Source organism: Zalophus californianus, chromosome 3 (genome assembly GCF_009762305.2).
Source record: "Zalophus californianus isolate mZalCal1 chromosome 3, mZalCal1.pri.v2, whole genome shotgun sequence".
Lineage (NCBI taxonomy): Eukaryota > Metazoa > Chordata > Mammalia > Carnivora > Otariidae > Zalophus > Zalophus californianus.
This window is the reverse complement of record NC_045597.1, coordinates 161,984,856-162,002,371: the sequence shown is the minus strand read 5'-3', so window position 1 is coordinate 162,002,371 and position 17,516 is coordinate 161,984,856. Positions and strand designations below refer to the sequence as shown.

At 41.1% G+C, this 17,516-nt stretch overlaps 1 protein-coding gene and 1 non-coding gene across 5 annotated transcripts in view; both read right to left on the bottom strand.

Annotated features, from left to right (window-relative positions):
- The window catches only part of KIAA2012 (KIAA2012 ortholog), a 105,498-nt gene that overhangs the window by 17,979 nt on the left and 70,003 nt on the right, over positions 1-17,516 (bottom strand). For all 4 annotated transcript variants that reach the window (XM_027589969.2, XM_027589970.2, XM_027589971.2 and 1 more), the window contains one exon: positions 11,412-11,484. In XM_027589969.2, coding sequence (XP_027445770.1) covers positions 11,412-11,484 — 73 coding nt within the window. The remainder of the gene's footprint in view (positions 1-11,411; positions 11,485-17,516) is intronic.
- Positions 13,054-13,160, bottom strand: LOC113921095. Its single transcript, XR_003519503.1, has one exon. It is a non-coding gene; the product is annotated as a U6 spliceosomal RNA (small nuclear RNA).

Genomic DNA, 17,516 nt, shown 5'->3' with positions numbered 1-17,516 from the left:
AGGGGGAGAGGGAGAGGGAGAAGCAGACTCCCCGCAGAGCAGGGAGCCCGATGCGGGGCTCGATCCCATGACCCGAGCCGAAGGCAGACGCCCAACAACTGAGCCACCCAGGTGCCCCAAGAAAAAATATTAATACAAATAAAGTACCTCAAACAGTGTTGGCACTTGGTAAAAATAAATAAGAACCAAAAAAACCTCACTCATGATCACTCTATTTACATACAATTAATGCAAATATTTTGGTGTATGTACTTCCATGCATATATAATATATACTCATTTTAACTGAATTAAAAAATAACATAATTGTAATTTACTTTTGTTATTAGAATTTCCCTAAATATTCCTAAAAATGATTTTAATAACAGCATAGCACTTCATTGTACAGATGTACCGTAACTGACTCAACCAAACATGTAACTTTTAAAATTCAGATTGTTTCAAATTTTTTATAATTAATAAGAACTTTGCATAACATATCCTTGAAAGGAATGTTTTTGATTATTAAAAGACCTACTCTTTGTTCACATCTATGATTATTAAGGGATATATAGTATTTAAGGCACAGTGTTTACTGCTAAATTGTTCCCCAGAAAATTTGTACTGATTTACACTGAGAAAATGTCATTTACTTCCTTCATTATCACATGCTTATTAGCGTGGGAATTGTGCTAGGTGCTGGGAATACGGTGGGGAGCAGGACAGAAACACCTAGTTTCGGGGAGCTTAAATTTTATTGGGGAAGATGGATATTAACACAAAATAAAACAAAACCAAAAAATAAAAACTTTTTAAAAGGAAGGCTCTAATATTCAGTACCTATTTCTCTCTTTGAGCAGTAGATTCTTCTGTGAATTTATTTTTCCTCAATTTTGTTCATTTATAGGTATTATGACTTTTTTTTTTATTTGACAGAAAGAGACACGGCGAGAGAGGGAACACAAGCAGGGGGAGTGACAGAGGGAGAAGCAGGCTTCCCGCGGAGCAGGGAGCCCGATGCGGGGCTCGATCCCAGGACCCCGGGATCACGACCTGAGCCGAAGGCAGACGCTTAACGACTGAGCCACCCAGGCGCCCCTGTATTATGACTTTAAAGAAAGATTGGAAAAGAAAAAATTCACCTGTCATCCTACCAACATCATTTCCTTAATACTACAGTTAATCCATTTTTCAGCAATCAAGTTGTCTGTGACACCCCCACTCCTTCCCAGCCCAGAGCGTCTTTGTTACTTGAGCTTTTTTTTCTGTCATTCCCAAACTTTAAGGGTGGCATCTACTGTCTCACACATCAACCTCCCGATCTAGCAGTGGGGGCAAAATTGTTAATGTACAGGGTGGCTGGGGAAACTGAGGAGGTTGATTGGGGTGGTACCTTGGAATTTATTTTGTTTTGGATCATATGTAATATTAACAGGGAGCTGGAGCTGATTTAAATGGCTTCATGATAAGGGGAACTCTGAGGGGGGGGTTCATTCCCTAACATGGCTGGCTCAGTAAAAGCTGTCTCACTGAAGACATTCACGACTCCTCATAGCTCTTTTGAACTTTGGGACAGGACACTACAGTACCAGCAGAGGGCGCATTTGTATTGACCAAAACCTGAGGTCCTACCTTGGTGTAATTTCACCATATTGATTAGAATCGAAGCTCTGCCAGTTCTGGGAGGTGGATGGTAGAAAAGAGCTCCCCACCCCACTCTAGTATAATAACCTGATATTTAGGAAGTATTGGAATAAACTAAGGCAGTACTTTAATAGTGTATAACTTTTAACTGCTTTTAAAAAATCTGTAAAATATTTACCACCCAGCTTTGTGAAATCTTAACATTTTGCCATATCTGATTCACATTTTTTTCTAAAGAAATAAAACATTTCAGATACAGTCTAAGACTTCATTGTATCACATACAATCCAATTTCTCTTATTCTCTCTCCAGTGGTAACCACTCTCTTAAATTTGGTGTTTGTCAATTGGACGCACTACCCCAAAATACAGCACCTTTGCATATTAAATATTTCAAGCTGAAGGAATTTGAGGAATAGCACATGAAGGAAGGATTCTCTGACCACCGCACCCTTCTCCCCTGAAGCAGGTAATAAGACCCTCATTGGGGCGCCTGGGTGGCTCAGTTGGTTAAGCGTCTGCCTTACGCTCAGGTCATGATCTCAGGGTCCTGGGATTGAGCCCCATATTGGGCTCTCTGCTCAGCAGCAAGTCTGCTTCTCTCTCTCCCTTTGCCCCTCCCCCCTTGTGCCCTCTCTCTCAAATAAATAAAATCTTTAAAAAAAAAAGGCCCTCATTTGAGAGGTGCCGCCCACCCCCCCCAGGGGAAAGACGCATCCTTGTCTCTGAAGACAGAGAAACTTCAAGAGGAATCCAAACAAACAGGACTTATTAAGTTTCTCCCAATTTATCACCCTTAACTCATTCCCTTTAAGTCCTATCATATTTGCCCACAACTTTCCACTCTTCATCAAATCTAGTATAAAAATACTCAGGTTTGGGGGTGCCTGGGTAGCTCAGTCGGTGGAGTGTGCAACTCTTGATCTCAGGGTTGTGAGTTTGAGCCCCATGTTGGGTGTAGAGATTATTTAAAAATAAAAAATATTTAAAACAAACACTCATACTTAACCATTTCTTTGGGTCCTTACTTTTTTTTTTTTTTTTTAAAGATTTTATTTATTTGAGAGACAGAGTTAGCGAGAGAGAGAGAGCACATGAGCAGGGGTAGAGGGAGAGGGAGAAGTAGGCTCCCTTGCTGAGCAGGAAGCCCCATATGGGGCTCCATCCAGGACTCTGGGATCATGATCTGAGCTGAAGGCAGATGCTTAACCAACTGAGCCACCCAGGTGCCCTGGATCCTCACTTTCTTATGAAGGCTCCTGTGTCACATAAAAATTTATGTTATATATATTTGTGTGTTTTCTCTTAAATTTCTCTGTGTCAGTTTAATTTTTAGGTCCAGCCAGGGACCCTAGGAGGGCCAAGGAAAAGTTTTTCTTCTACAGTGTCCTCAGGCATATGTTTATATCTTTGCCGTGTATAAATGCACTTATACACAATGTATAATACTATTTTACACACTAAATCCTTATATCAATAGTATCATTTATATAACTTTTGCAACTTATTTATTTTGCTTAACATTTTGTTTTTGTGGGCGCCTGGGTGGCTCAGTTGGTTAAGTGACTGCCTTCGGCTCAGGTCATGATCCTGGAGTCCCGGGATCGAGTCCCACATCGGGCTCCCTGCTCAGCAGGGAGTCTGCTTCTCCCTCTGACCCTCTTCCCTCTCGTGCTTTCTATCTCTCATTCTCTCTCTCTCTCTCAAATAAATAAAACCTTTAAAAAAATTTTTGTTTTTGTGATTAATTCATGATAATACACATAGTTTCCCTTCATTTATTATAAGCTACTGACACTATTCCATTGTATAAACATACCATAATTTATTTATCCATTTTGCTGCTGATGGCTGTTTTGATTATTTCCAATTTTTTTGTGATTACAAACAATGCTGCAATGAACCTTCTTGAGTAAGTCACTTTTCATACATGGAAGAGTTTCTCTAAGGTATACATGGGAATAAAATTGTTGAGTTGCAAGGTATATGCATTTTCAATTTACTGGATATTTCCAAATTGCTCTGAATTTCTAAAACTCCATATCCTCATCAACAATGGGTGTTTGCGGACTTTCAAATTTTGGCTAATCTGATATATATATGAAATGATATCTTTTTTTTTAGTTTGAATTTTCCTGATTAGCAGCAAAGTTGACTTTTTTTACATGGCCATTTACTTAGGCTTCCTCTTCTGTTAATTGCCTGTTTGTATCTTTCAGCCATTTTTTACTTGGGTTGATTGTCTTTTCCTTCTCTATTTGTAGCAGTTCTTGCTGCATTTTGATATTAATACTTTGTTGGTTTTATACACTACAGATATTGTCTTCTAGTCTATGATTTGTCTTTTTTTAAAGATTTTATTTGTTTATTTATTTTGGTAATCTCTACACCCAACATGGGGCTCAAACTCACAATCCTGAGATCAAGAGTTGCACACTCCACCGACTGAGCCAGCCAGGCACCCCTGTGATTTGCCTTTTAACTTTGTTTTTGCTGTCTTGTCAAAAACTTTAAATTTTAATATACCCAGAGTTGTCAGTAATTTTCTTTATGGTTTATGTTTTGAATCATGGGTAGGAAATTTTTTCCTTTCTCAAATTCATAAAGATATTCTTCTTTATTTTCTTCCAAAAAAGTTCAAAACTTTTGCTTTTTCAGGGGGGTTGGCTCAGTCAGAAGAGCATGAGACTCTTGATCTTGGGGTGTGAGTTTGAGCACCACGCTGGGTATAGAGATTACTTAAAAATAAAATCTTAAAAAAGTTTTTTTTTTTTGCTTTTTCAAAAAAATACACCCAATATTTTGTGAGGTAAAGATTTAAAAATTGGATAACCAGTTATCTCAAAATTATATACTGAAAAATAGATCATTCTTTATACTTTTGCCATATATTGTTTCCATACATGGGTGCATTTATTTCTGGATTCTCTATTCTCTTCTGTCTGTCCCTAAGCCAATATCATATGGCCTTAAAGTGATTTTTGATATTTAATATTTTTGATATTTTAGTATTTGGCCTCTTTGTTTTTCTTCAAAATTGTATTATTTTAAGCCCCTTTATGAATTTTGGGATCAACTTATCATGTTGTACCAAAAACCCAACTGGGAATTTAAAAAAACTGTAGTTGCACTGAATTTGTAGATTAGGGAAAATTGTCACTTTCCTATTTGTGAACATTATATACAGCATTATATAGAACATTATATTTATTTTGGTCTATTTTCATTTAATTTAACAAAATTTTATAATTTCTTCAAGAAAGTCTCACATATCTTTTTTACATTTATTTGTAGGATATATATACATCAATCTATACATATATATGTTATATTTAAAAATTACATTTATCCTGCCTTCCTATATAAACTGTACCAGTGGATAGCCAGTAGAAAAGGAAAGTTCTTTTGTTTCCTTTGGTAGGAGTTTTCCAAGTAATGAGTGGAGAAAGAACAACAGAATTTCAGTAACACTATTTTGCAGCCTCTGTGAATGAACAGATCTGTAGCTGCAGGCCTCGCAAAGAGAACAAGCGAACATTATGTGTCCTGATGGAAGAATACAATGCCTTCCAGGAAACAGTCTTGCTAAAAGGAAAAACCAAACCTGAATCTGTCCAGGTCTCTAGATCCTAGTACTAATTTTTATTATGGGGAATACAGAAGACAGAGAAACACATAAAACTACCCCATGAGGAAGCAAAAGCAAAATCTAGATTGTAGGAAACTCCATAGGACAAGTGACTCAATTTCCTAAAAATAAACTAACAGAGGGTTAAAAAAAAAGAAATGGAGGGGAGCCTATAAATTAAAGGAGACGTGAAGGCCACAACAACCAACTGCAAACAAACAAACTCTAAAACAATTAAAATAAATTATGAGACAATTACAGCATTGAAAAAATGGAATATTCAATTATATTAAAGAATAGTTCTAATTTTTAGGTGCAATGGTGGTATTACAATTATGTCAAAAGTGTCTTTTCTTGGGGCGCCTGGGTGGCTCAGTCAGTTAAGCGTCTGCCTTCGGCTCAGGTCATCTCAGGGTCCTGGGATCGAGTCCCACATTGGGCTTCCTGCTTCTCCCTCTCCCTCTGTCTACCGCTCTGCCTACTTGTGCTCTCTCTCTCTCTGTCAAATAAATAAATAAATAAAATCTTTAAAAAAAAGTGTGTTTTCTTGTTTTCTAGAGATATATATATACTCATGTGTATAGGTAAAATGATATGAGCCTGGAAAATTTGTTTCAAAATAATACAGAAGGGGGCACCTGGGTGGCTCAGTTGGTTAAGCGACTGCCTTCGGCTCAGGTCATGATCCTGGAGTCCCGGGATCGAGTCCCACATCGGGCTCCCTGCTCAGCAGGGAGTCTGCTTCTCCCTCTGACCCTCCCCCCTCTCGTGTGCTCTCTCTCTCATTCTCGCTCTCTCAAGTGAATAAATAAAATCTTTAAAAAAAAATAATATAGAAGGGAGGAGTTGGGGATGTGGGATTCTTGTGCTGTTCTGTTTATCTTTGTGTATGTTTGGGGTTTTCCATAATAACAATGATCTTAAAATTGCATTATAAATTGTGCTTTGTGTTTTGACATACTATTGTTTCTCCACAATCGATTTTTATGTGATCTCTATTTAGTAATCTTGCTGCATTTTGTTTGTCTTTTAATAACTTGTCTGTAGAGGCCCTCAGATTTTCCATATAAGTACTACTATTGTCTGGGAATAATGGCAGTGTCACTTCCTCCTTTCTGCCCTTTTCCTTCCCTTTGGTTCCCTACGGTGCTACCACAATGTTGAAATAGAAGCAATGGCAGAGGGCGTGCTTATCCCAGTTCCTTGTCTCAAGAGAAGGCTTTTAAAGTTTTACCATTAAAGTGTGATGTTTACTGTAGGTTTTTGGTAGACACTCTCTATTAAAATCAGTAAGTCTTCCTCTGTTCCCACTTTGATAATTTTAAATCATGAATGGGCGAATGTCATAAATTTATTTTTCTTTTTGTATCTATTGAGATGACCCTAAGGTTTTTCTCCTTTAACCTCTTGATGTGAATTACATAAACAGACATTCCCCTATGAGACTATCTGAATTCCTGGGATAAACCGAATTCAGTCATGAATTCAGTACACTCACACATACATATACACACACACACACACACCATATATCATAAAATATTATATATTTAAATATAAGCTTAAGGACTTGATTGGCTAATATTTTATTTAGGAATTTTGCGTCTTTGATCATAAGTGAGATTGGTCTGAAAATTTCCTTTCTTATGTTGTCCTTGTCTCTAGTTTCAACTGCTTTTTGGTTTTGATGAATTTGGTCTCAAGTCAGATAGAAGCTTTACTTCCTGGAAGGTGAAGAGAATTTTCAGGATCAAGGGGCAACAGCTGTGTTCTGGGATTCTGGGGACTTCCCTGGGGTTTCCATTCTGGGTTAAATGGAATGAGCCAGAAACATTCTTAAGGACAGACCACTTCCCACCATGAAGGAGGACTTTGAAATACTTTCCAGAAGCAAAAAATAAAGCAGTAACAGAGGGTGTAGGACATCCAGGCTGCTAAGAACTTGCAGATTATTCTGAACCCAGTACTGGGGCTCTAGCCCGCAGAGCCTGGCAGGGTATGGAGACTGTGTGGGCCTCACAGGGAACAAATCAGGGAGAAAGGAGCCCCGACTGACATCAAGTGGCAGCCCTCTGCAGGGAGTACCACTTTCCAGGCTGTAGAATCTGGGGCAGTGGCACTGTCTCAACTCCTGGGCACACACTTCTGATCTATTTTTTTCCATAGCTTTAAGAGAAATTTTTGCAACACTGGCTACTCCTCACTTCTTTGCCCAGGCTGGGAAGTCATTATATTTGCTCCCTCTGGAGCTGTTTATTGCTGGAGTCAGGAACTGCCCCTGAGGAAAGGCCTTCAAACCTCCCCTATAGCTAGTGGGCCAGTGGGAATTGTGTTCCTACGAGGCAGCAGTGCGCCCAGCACTGATGTTTTCTCTCCTGTCCTCAGGGTGAGGAAATGTAGAGCCAGCTCCGACCATGTAGAAAAGGGTAATGGCAAAAGGGGATGGCAGAGAGAAGGAACGGGAACAGAGCTGTCCTTCCCCTCGCCTGCCAGCTTGGACGTTTCCATGAGAGAGAAATAAACCTTCCATCTTATTTGAAGATGGAAGACCTTATCTTGGTCTTTGTTAGAATGATTGTATCAATATCCTAACTATTACACATCCATCTCTTGAATAAAGCTCTGAGCCTTTTATCCTGGTAGAATAGAAATGGCTTACTGGTTTCTAAGGGTTTCTATAAGACCTGGATTTGTCTCCCCTCGCCATTGTTTTAGGTTCCTCATTAGGGAACCCCTGCATCTCATGCAGGGCTCTCCAAACCTCCAACTCCTCTTAAGAATATCTAAAGTTCTGCCACATTCTAAGGGGTTACATCAGTATTGCTCCATAACCCTTCACAGAATGCAGAGGCTGGTAACACTGCTTCGTTCAGACTGGGTCTGCTGCCCACGCTTGGCCTTAAGTAAAAAAAGGACTTACACAGAGGACTCACTTAATCCCCAAGATCAAGCCCCCCTGTCACCGAGACTGATCTAGAAAGTAATCATCATGTTACCAACTTAGAACGAGTCTCTGCCGACAAGGTACAACTTATGGCTACTAAATTAAGGTTTGTTTTTTTTTTTTAAAGATTTTTTATTTATTTGAGAGAGAGAGAATGAGAGATAGAGAGCACGAGAGGGAAGAGGGTCAGAGGGAGAAGCAGACTCCCTGCTGAGCAGGGAGCCCGATGTGGGACTCGATCCCGGGACTCCAGGATCATGACCTGAGCCGAAGGCAGTCGCTTAACCAACTGAGCTACCCAGGCGCCCCTAAATTAAGGTTTTTAAGAAATAGACGAATAGCTAGCTTTTAGTGAGCATGTACTGTGTGTCAGGTACTTGTATACATTACACGTATGAACTCCTTTATCTCTCAGTCACCTCATGAGATAAGGAGTATTAGTACCTCCATTTTACAGATGAAGAAAAAGATGCCCAGAGTTTAGTAGCATACTCAAGGGCATGTAGTTAGTAAGTGGGGAAACCAGGACCTGAACCCAGAGAATCAGACTTGCTCTCAGTGCTCTTGATTACTGTGATTCTGCCTAGACAGTACCCTCCAATCCTTCCACCCCCATTATTTTCAAAAGAACAGATGAAATCGAGTCGCTGCTAAATTTAGATAAATAAATTCTAGAAGCAAGGCCCAGGGCAGTGATTCTCAAAGTGTGGTCCCTGTGCCACCACCCTTAGCATCACCAGCAATCTTACTAAAATTGTAAATTCTATTGACCTCAAGATCTAATCAGAAAGTCTGGGGACAGGCTCTCGGATGGTTCTAATGCACACTGAAGCTTGAAACCGCTGGCCTAGGAAAGAAACACGAATTGAATTTTCCTTCTTTCTTTGGGCCGTGGGGGTAGGGAAAAGAGGTGGAAAGGAAAGTTTTGTACTTAACACGAGCAATTTTCCAAACCCTCTTTGATTTGTCTGGCGAAAACTTGCATGCAGTAATCTCACCAAGTCTGAGACTCAAGGTATTCTCAGGGGAGATGGCACTGGTTCACTGCTCATAATTTAAACATGAAGATCACTACTTAATTTAGTGTAGGAAAAAAAATCCTGGCAATTGGATGTAAGACCTATGAGGGGAAGAGCGATTTTTAAATAGTTAAAAAAAAATTCCTTGGCATGCAGTCTTGTTTTCCTTCAAAGATTTGAAATCCTTTTTAAACATTAGCATTTATCATTCAGGACAGGCAAATGCCTTCTTTAATTTTCTGCAGTGATATTTCACTGCATTAAAGACTGTCTGGATAACCTTTATGGAACTCAGCTGGAGCGCGTCCCTCTGTCATGAGACAGGAAATGTTTCAACTGACTTGGTCATTGCTTAGATTTGGCCATGTTCTGCACTGCCTAAAACCTCCACTGCACTTGGCCAGGATCTTGGAGCCTCATCAGTGTTCACATTCTGCATATGTGACTTATGATATGAAAGGTCTGAAGACTGGAGCATGTTTCCTTGGCTACTGTCACTCAGCTTTGAAAATGGAGGGGGTGGGAGACTTATTTTAGCAAAAGCTCTGCTTAAAAGCTTGACCAAATCCAGAAATTGGACTATCATAATATTTTATTGTCTGATATGCAGAAGCAATGAAATTTTTAAATTTTTTTTTAAAGGGGGAGATAACATGCGAGCAAGGGTGGGGGTGGGCAGAGGGAGAAGGAGAGAGAGAGAGAATCTCAGGCAGGCTCCACACCCAGCATGGAACCCTATGCAGGGCTTGATCCCATGACCCTGAGATCATGACCCAAGCCAAAATCAAGAGTCCTACGCTCAACTGACTGAGCCACCCAGGTGCCCCAGCAATGAAGTCTTTTAAAATGAGTATAAAAATTATTTTTGTCTAGAATGTCAACTGAAAGAAATAGTAAAATATGTAAACAAAAAAAAAATACCAAGTTTAGGATGAAATCCCAAATCCATGACTTCGCACATTTATCTCTAGTGAGCTCTCACAGTCTCCCTCAACTCATGGGTTCTAGAGGAGAGAGGAAGAGTCCTGGTGTCATTTTACAGGTTGATAAACTGTGACCATGAGAGGGTAGACATTTAATCATTATGATATCCAAGTCAAGACTAATATTTGTGAAAGAGCTACTATCTATGAATTACTTCATTTATTTCTCATGCAACCTTATGAGGGGAGTACTGTTTTCAGCCTCAGTTAAGGACACTGAGGCCAGAGGGGTTAAGGCAGAGGTAGTCCAACTGCAGAGCCCATGTTCTCCACTCAGCTGCCCAGAGCTGCTGTTGCTAGCCTATATAAAGTACCTTGTATGAACCAAGCAAGGCACCCCAGCAGAAGGGCTGAGTAGGAAAAGGAGCCCCCACTGCGTGGAGACCCCCAGTCCTGAGGTGCTTGGTTTTGGGAGCAGAGCACAGGCCCCTATTTGCTCCCTCTGCTGGATGCCTTTGTACAGCAAACACCAAACAATTCTTCCTGGCCGGCACTGTGTCCATCCCTTGGGAACACAAGAGTCCCTCACATATCAGTTTCCACTCCTGCAAGATGCAATGAGGATAAAGAACAGTCCTGCTGCCTGGGTCTACCCAACTGCAGCATCATGCAGATGCACAGGTGCCCTCAGGGAAGAGATTAGAGTCTAGCTCAGAGTCTGGGAATATGAACTATGCCAAAAAGCCCAGTTCTGGGCCCAATATTTCCAAAATCATCATTATTAAATGCAGCATCATTTTTGGAGGAAGCCACACTCGAACAGCTCTGGCCACTCAGGGTGGTGGGGCAACAAGTTCTGGGTCTCTAAAGACACTGGTCACCCCCTCTGTTGGAATATTAACCCTCTAGGCAGGGAACCTCAGCTCCTGCACCTGCATATCGGAGCCTGTGTGCAAGCAGGAGGAACAGGGAAGTGGAGGTGCTTATACAGCCTTTTCATGATGCCCCAGAGTCTCCACTCTCTTCCATCAATCTGCGGCCTCTGGCAGGAAAGAAATCTTTCAGTAAGTCCAAGGATATAAAAGTATGTTATCATCAATTAGTTGGTGATACACTAAGAACCACCAGCATCTGAACTCAGCACTTTGGCATGTTTTCTGACTTCTGGCCCTGAGAGGAAATGAAGGGTCATTCTGCATTAACATCTTTGAACCAGTGCAAACCTCATCAGAGAAGTATTGTGATAAGATTTAAAAACCAACCCAGCTGTCTCTACCTTGGGTGTCTTGATGATTTTCTCCAAGGGGTCCTCCTGGTTCTTCATGATTGTCCAGTTCATCTCCATTTTCCTATGAGGTTAATACATAATAAAAAAATACATAAGATAAAATAAAGGTGAACACTCCTGTGGTCCATGCCCTTTGGTAAAAGGAAATCCAGTTTTCTTAGTTGTTTCTTCTTGTCAGCTTATTTTAACTTTCAGTGTCCAAGAAGTCTAGTGCTGGTGTGAAGAGCCCTAAAGAGCCAGCTGGGCTTAGCTGTGGTGTTGAGCACTGGTGGGGTCTCAGTTGTACTTCTCTTGTGGGAGGCTGGCCCATTCATGTGCATAGTGCTCCATGCCTGGCATTAACTGGGAGTGGGAAGAAGAATGCCACGGGCCAGCCAACTCACAAAGGAAGCAAGGTACCTCCAGGGACTTGATGGATGACTGGGGTGATGAGAGCAGACACTGAAAGAATGGGAAGGGGTGGGATGAGACAGGATCCAAAGGCCTTGAAGGTAGATTAAGGTCTTTGGTCTTTATCTTGAGAACAAATGGAAGGTACTGAGGGTTTAAGTCAGGGAAGCAAAAAAACTCGAACTTTTGTCGAGTTTCCAGGATTACCACGGATTGGGTTTCTTATCACATCTAATCCCCTCCTCCTTCTTTCTCCCAGTCATACAAACTGCGTGCCATCCACCATCTAGAAATCTCCGTAACAGCGGTTCTCAACCCTGGCTGCAAAGTTAGGATTATTTGCGGAGCTTTAAAAAATATGATTTCCAGTCCTGACCTCCAAACCATAAAATCAGACTTTCTGGGATTAGGGCAATTTTAAGGCTTCTTGGTTGATTCCAATATGTACTGGGATTGACAGTCACTGTTCTTCTCTAGACTGACCATTAATAGAAGAGCAGTTTTTGGTAGTCAAGGTGATGTGGCAGGTAGAGTCAATGACTTAAATAAAGCCTCATGTGTCTGATGAAGCCAGCTCTTGGCCTTTGTCACCTGGATCTCTGCTGAATCCACATCTTCATTTCAGCTACAGAGAAGGAACTGGATATGGAGAGCCCTGGAAGTCTCTCCTAGGACCAAAGTTCCTCAATCTTTAGTGACAATCAGTTTTTCCACTTTGTTATCAAATGCCCAAGCTGCTTTGGGAAGAGACAATTAATTATCTGCTAATTTGTTTGACATTCTCTTCTTACTCTACAGCTTTTTACCCTGCGCGTTTCTCATTTGTCAGCTTCGTGTTTGTAGCCAATGAGATAGTCTGACATAAAAGAGCTGGACCTAGGGCTGGCTCAGCTGGAAGAGCATGTGACTCTTGATCTCAGGTGTGTGAGTTCGAGCCACACATTGGGCATAGATAATTATGTAAATAAACAAGCAAATAAATCTGTAAAAAAAAATAGAGCTAGAGCAGGTAAATAATTTTCTTTCTTTTTTTTTGGCTTTTTAAGTTTTTATTTATTTATTTTTTAAGGTTTTTTTTTTTTTTTTTTTTAGTAATCTCTATACCTAATGTAGACCTCAAACTCACGACTCTGGGATCAAGAGTCACATCATGCTCTTCTGAATGAGTCAGCCAGGTGCCCCCTAAGTTTTTAATTCCAGTTCATTAACATACAGTGTTATATTACTTTTAGGTGTACAAAAAAATAGGAAATGCTTCATGAATTTGTGTGTCATTCTTATTCAGGGACTGTGCTGATCTTCTCTGTATCATTCCAATTTTAGTAAATGTGCTGCCGAAGTGAGCACAGTAATTTTCTTTCTTTTGCATTTCTCATTTTGGAGACAAAGTGGATTTAGCCTTGGTACGGTAAAAAAATTCATCCCTAAATAAATGGAAAGGTTTTTTGAAAAATTACAGCAGGAAAACCCACCTCAGTCACCGTAAACTGCTAAGTTATAAGAGTAGAAAAGAGATAAACCAAAAGACAAATTCCTGTTCATAAGTCCTTTTAATCTAACAGGAAACTGGATTAAAAGGAAGAAACAAGCTTGCTCCTTTGGAAGAATTTCAAAGACAAGAAGGATAAACCTTCAGTCTTAACAATATATAGCTATGAGCCTTCAGGGGCAAGAAATATTTTCATTTCGCAGATGGGGAGATGGAGGCAGAGAGAGTCAGGATTTTTAAAGAACCTTCTGGTGGGTCCCTGTTAGAAAAATAAGTAGTCTGAATTTGAAATTCTGTCTGTTGCTTAGAAAACTATAAAAAAACCCTATCATGTTTTAATATATGAACACCCGCGATAAGTGACTTATACCTAAGGCCATTTACTGCAACAGATTTGAAACCACCTAAAAGTGCTACCATTTGAGGACTAGTCAAGTAAATTATGGTAATTCACACAATGGAATATTACACAACCATGAAAAGCATCTCTTTATGAATTAACATAGAAAGAACTCCAAGATCTATTGAGTAAAAAGACGTAAGACTCTGAACAATGTGTATGATATTAAAGTGTGTATAAATGTGTCTTTGCACTCCTCTACGTGTGCTGGCCTATGTATGTGTACTACAGTCAGGGAGGACACACCAGAAGCTAGCAACAGTGGAGCCCAGGGGGAGGGGAGCTGAGAGACATACCCTTTCATACTTAAATTTTCAAAGACTGTCTGAGTATATTTCAAATTCAAAATTTGAATTAAAAAACTAAAACTACTAACATAACATTGTATGCCAACTATACAGCAATTAAAAAAAAACTAAACCAGGAGGACCTGGGTGGCTCAGTCAGTTAAGCATCTGCCTTTGGCTCAGGTCATGATCTCAGGGCCCTGGGATGGAGCCCTGCGTCAGGCTCTTTGCTTAGCGGGGAGTCTGCTTCTCCCTCTCCCTCTGTGTTCTCTCTCCCTCTCAAATAAATAAATAAAACCTTAAAGAAAACCCTAAACCAAATAAAATGCAATTTGTCATTTTTAGTATGAATTACAAATGCAATGACTAAACTGTGACTGAAGCACATAATAACACTTGGTGAGTGAGCGAAACAAACTGAAGGACTGAAAATTCGATCCCAGCTTGGTTATTCTGGCCAAGTCATTTGCTCTTCATCTGTTCGTTCAGCCCATGAACACTGATGGAGTGTTGTGTGCCAGGTTGTGTGTTAGGCATTGGAAGCACAAAGCTGAAGGATCTATTTGTAAGCAGCTCACAGACTTGTGGAGAAATGACATAAAACTTCAGCATTGCAATTCTCTGATACATGTTGTGACAGATTATGACAGGTTTCTGCAGGACCTCACAGGAGGTGAAGCTAAATTAGTCTGGGGAAGGCTTGTTTACCAGGGGACGTGGTGCTAAGTCTTGCAGAGAAGAGGGAGGTAGGGTAGTTCCTGGCAGAGGAAGCAGCCCGTGCTGGTCAGGGGGTGGTGTGGTGTGGCTGCCGTGCGTGGACAGTGTGAATTTGATATGGGCCAGATCTTGCAGGTTGCAGGATGGAGTTCAAAAAAAAAAAAAAAAAGGATTTATTCTATTTTTCTATTTATAAAAGAAATACATCTTTGATGCCAGGATTTACCAGAAGGCCAATGGGGACATGGTAAGAAATTCCAAGCAAACCAGTGAGAGGACTGAGCTGTATTTAGAAAGAGCACTGGCAGCAGTGTGGTATTATAGGGCTGGGGGTGGGTGGGGATAGTAACAAACACTTCGTAAACACAAACTGCAGCACTGAAACCAGACACGAGACAGTTGCCTGAGTGGCTGGGGTGCAGGTCCTGCAGTCAGACTGCCTGGAAGCCCTGACTCCTCCACTTGATGCCTTACAGAGCATGTGACTTACTCAAACCCTGAGCCTCAGTTTCTTCAACGGACAGGGGACCTGCAGTTCTCATCTCTTGTTGGAGAATCTTCCACTAGTCTGGCCCACTACCCTCAAGCACAGTGCCCCATCTGAGCTTGGTACTTCTAGGCCCGCTGCAGGCTTTCATGAGGAGCTCCCAGAGAACGGAGGAGTGTGGGATACGGGAGTCAGAGGTGGGGCTCCAGTGGGCCAGCAGCCAGCTACACGACCTGTCTCTGCACCTCACTCTCTCCATCTGTGAAATGGGAGTAATAATAAGTATTGTACAGGCTTCTTCTTGAAAGACTTATTTAGGAAAATACATTTGGAAATTCTGTGTAACATGCCATAATACATGCATCTAAAGAACTAATTTCAACAACTTCTTAAAAACGGAAGAAAATCAGTATCTACAGGCACCTGGGTGGCTCATTCCGTTAAGTGTCTGCCTTCAGCTTGGGTCGTGATCCCGGGGCTCTGGGATCGAGCCCCACATTGGGCTCCGGGATCGAGCCCTGCTCAGCAGGGGAGTCTGCATCTCCCTCTCCTGCCTCTGCTTCTGCCCACCCCCCCCAACTAGTGCTTTCTCTCACTCTCTCAAAATAAATAAGTAAATAAATAAAATCTTAAAAAAAAAGAAAATCAGTATCTTATTTAAGAGTTTCAACTTCGGGCGCCTGGGTGGCTCAGTTGGTTAAGCGACTGCCTTCGGCTCAGGTCATGATCCTGGAGTCCCGGGATCGAGTCCCACATCGGGCTCCCTGCTCAGCAGAGAGTCTGCTTCTCCTTCTCACCCTCCTCCCTCTCATGCATTCTGTCTCTCATTCTCTCTCTCAAATAAATAAATAAAATCTTTAAAAAAAAAAAAAAGAGTTTCAACTTCAAGGTAGTACTTTTCTTGTGTATTATAAAGATCCTGCATGTTTTCTTTAATAAAGAAAATCGATTTATGAAAATCATCAGATATCTTGTGTTATTAAGATTAAAATATATTATTAATTCTCTGCTCCTCTCCTAGGTTCTGAAGGCAAAACAAAGATTAAATTCTTCACAGGAACAGAGTAGACTGACCTCGTCAGGCTCAGGTATTGTGGGTTTTGTGGCTTTGAATCCTAGCGCCCTCTGCTGGCAGCCACGTCACCTATGATCAGCTCATTTTCCCAGCCCCGTTTCCTCATCTGTACAGCAGAGATCTCAGGAAGCGTGTGGGAAAATGAAATAAAGTTCTAATATGGGCCTGGTCCTAAGCAGGAATCAACGAATGTTTGGTCCTTTCTCCTTTATGAATTGAATCCTTTGTGGGTGTGAACATTCTTTCAAGATTATTATTTCCTGTAACTCTTACCTCACTTTTGAGAGACAGCTATGGAGGTTCCAGTGTTACTATTTTCATTTTACTAAAGAGGAAGCACAGACCCAGAAGTGTTACAAGGTCACTCATTTGGGGTCTGCAGTGAGGCTTTATGGCAGATGGTTGAAAACATGGGCTCTGGAGCTGGGCTGTCTTTATCTTGTTTCTGTCATTTACTAACTGTAGGACATTTAGGGAGTTACTTAGCCTCTCAATGCCTTAGTTTACTCATCTGTAAAATGGGAAAATGTTACCTATTTCTTAGATTCGTTTTGTGAATTAAATGAGTTCCTGCACGTAAAATTTAGAACAGTCTGGCACAGAGTAAGTGCTCAGTCATGTCAGCATTTATGATTATTTGCATCTCTTTCCATTCTCCTTTTCTGCCTCAATATTTTTTTTTAAAGATTTTATTTATTTATTTGACAGAGAGAGACACAGTGGGAGAGGGAACACAAGCAGGGGGAGTGGGAGAGGGAGAAGCAGGCTTCCCGCGGAGCAGGGAGCCCGATGCGGGGCTCGATCCCAGGACCCTGGGACCATGACCTGAGCCGAAGGCAGACGCTTAATGACTGAGCCACCCAGGCGCCCCCTGCCTCAATATTTTTATCTCCTACTCTCAAATGCTGAAATTTGCAATGCTTCCTACATGCACCAGGAAAAGTGAATGAAATGCCCTATGGATATGCAAGAAATGCATAAATGACGTGCAGAATGAGCTGGTTTCTATAAAGCTCCAGATGCTGAGCACAGGACTTTCTCTGTTTGATTCACCATCCTTTTCTACACAAGCCCTGAGATTAGTCCTTTTCTGCAATACTTAAGGATTTCCTAAGAATCAAGGAGCTACCATGTCAAGAAGGGGAAGGTTACTTAAGGGGAGCTTTTAACACTGAACATTCTCAAGAAAAGGTGTGATCTTTTGGGCAAGGACAGCCCGGGAGTGCGTACTCTGTGAGTCCCCTGCAG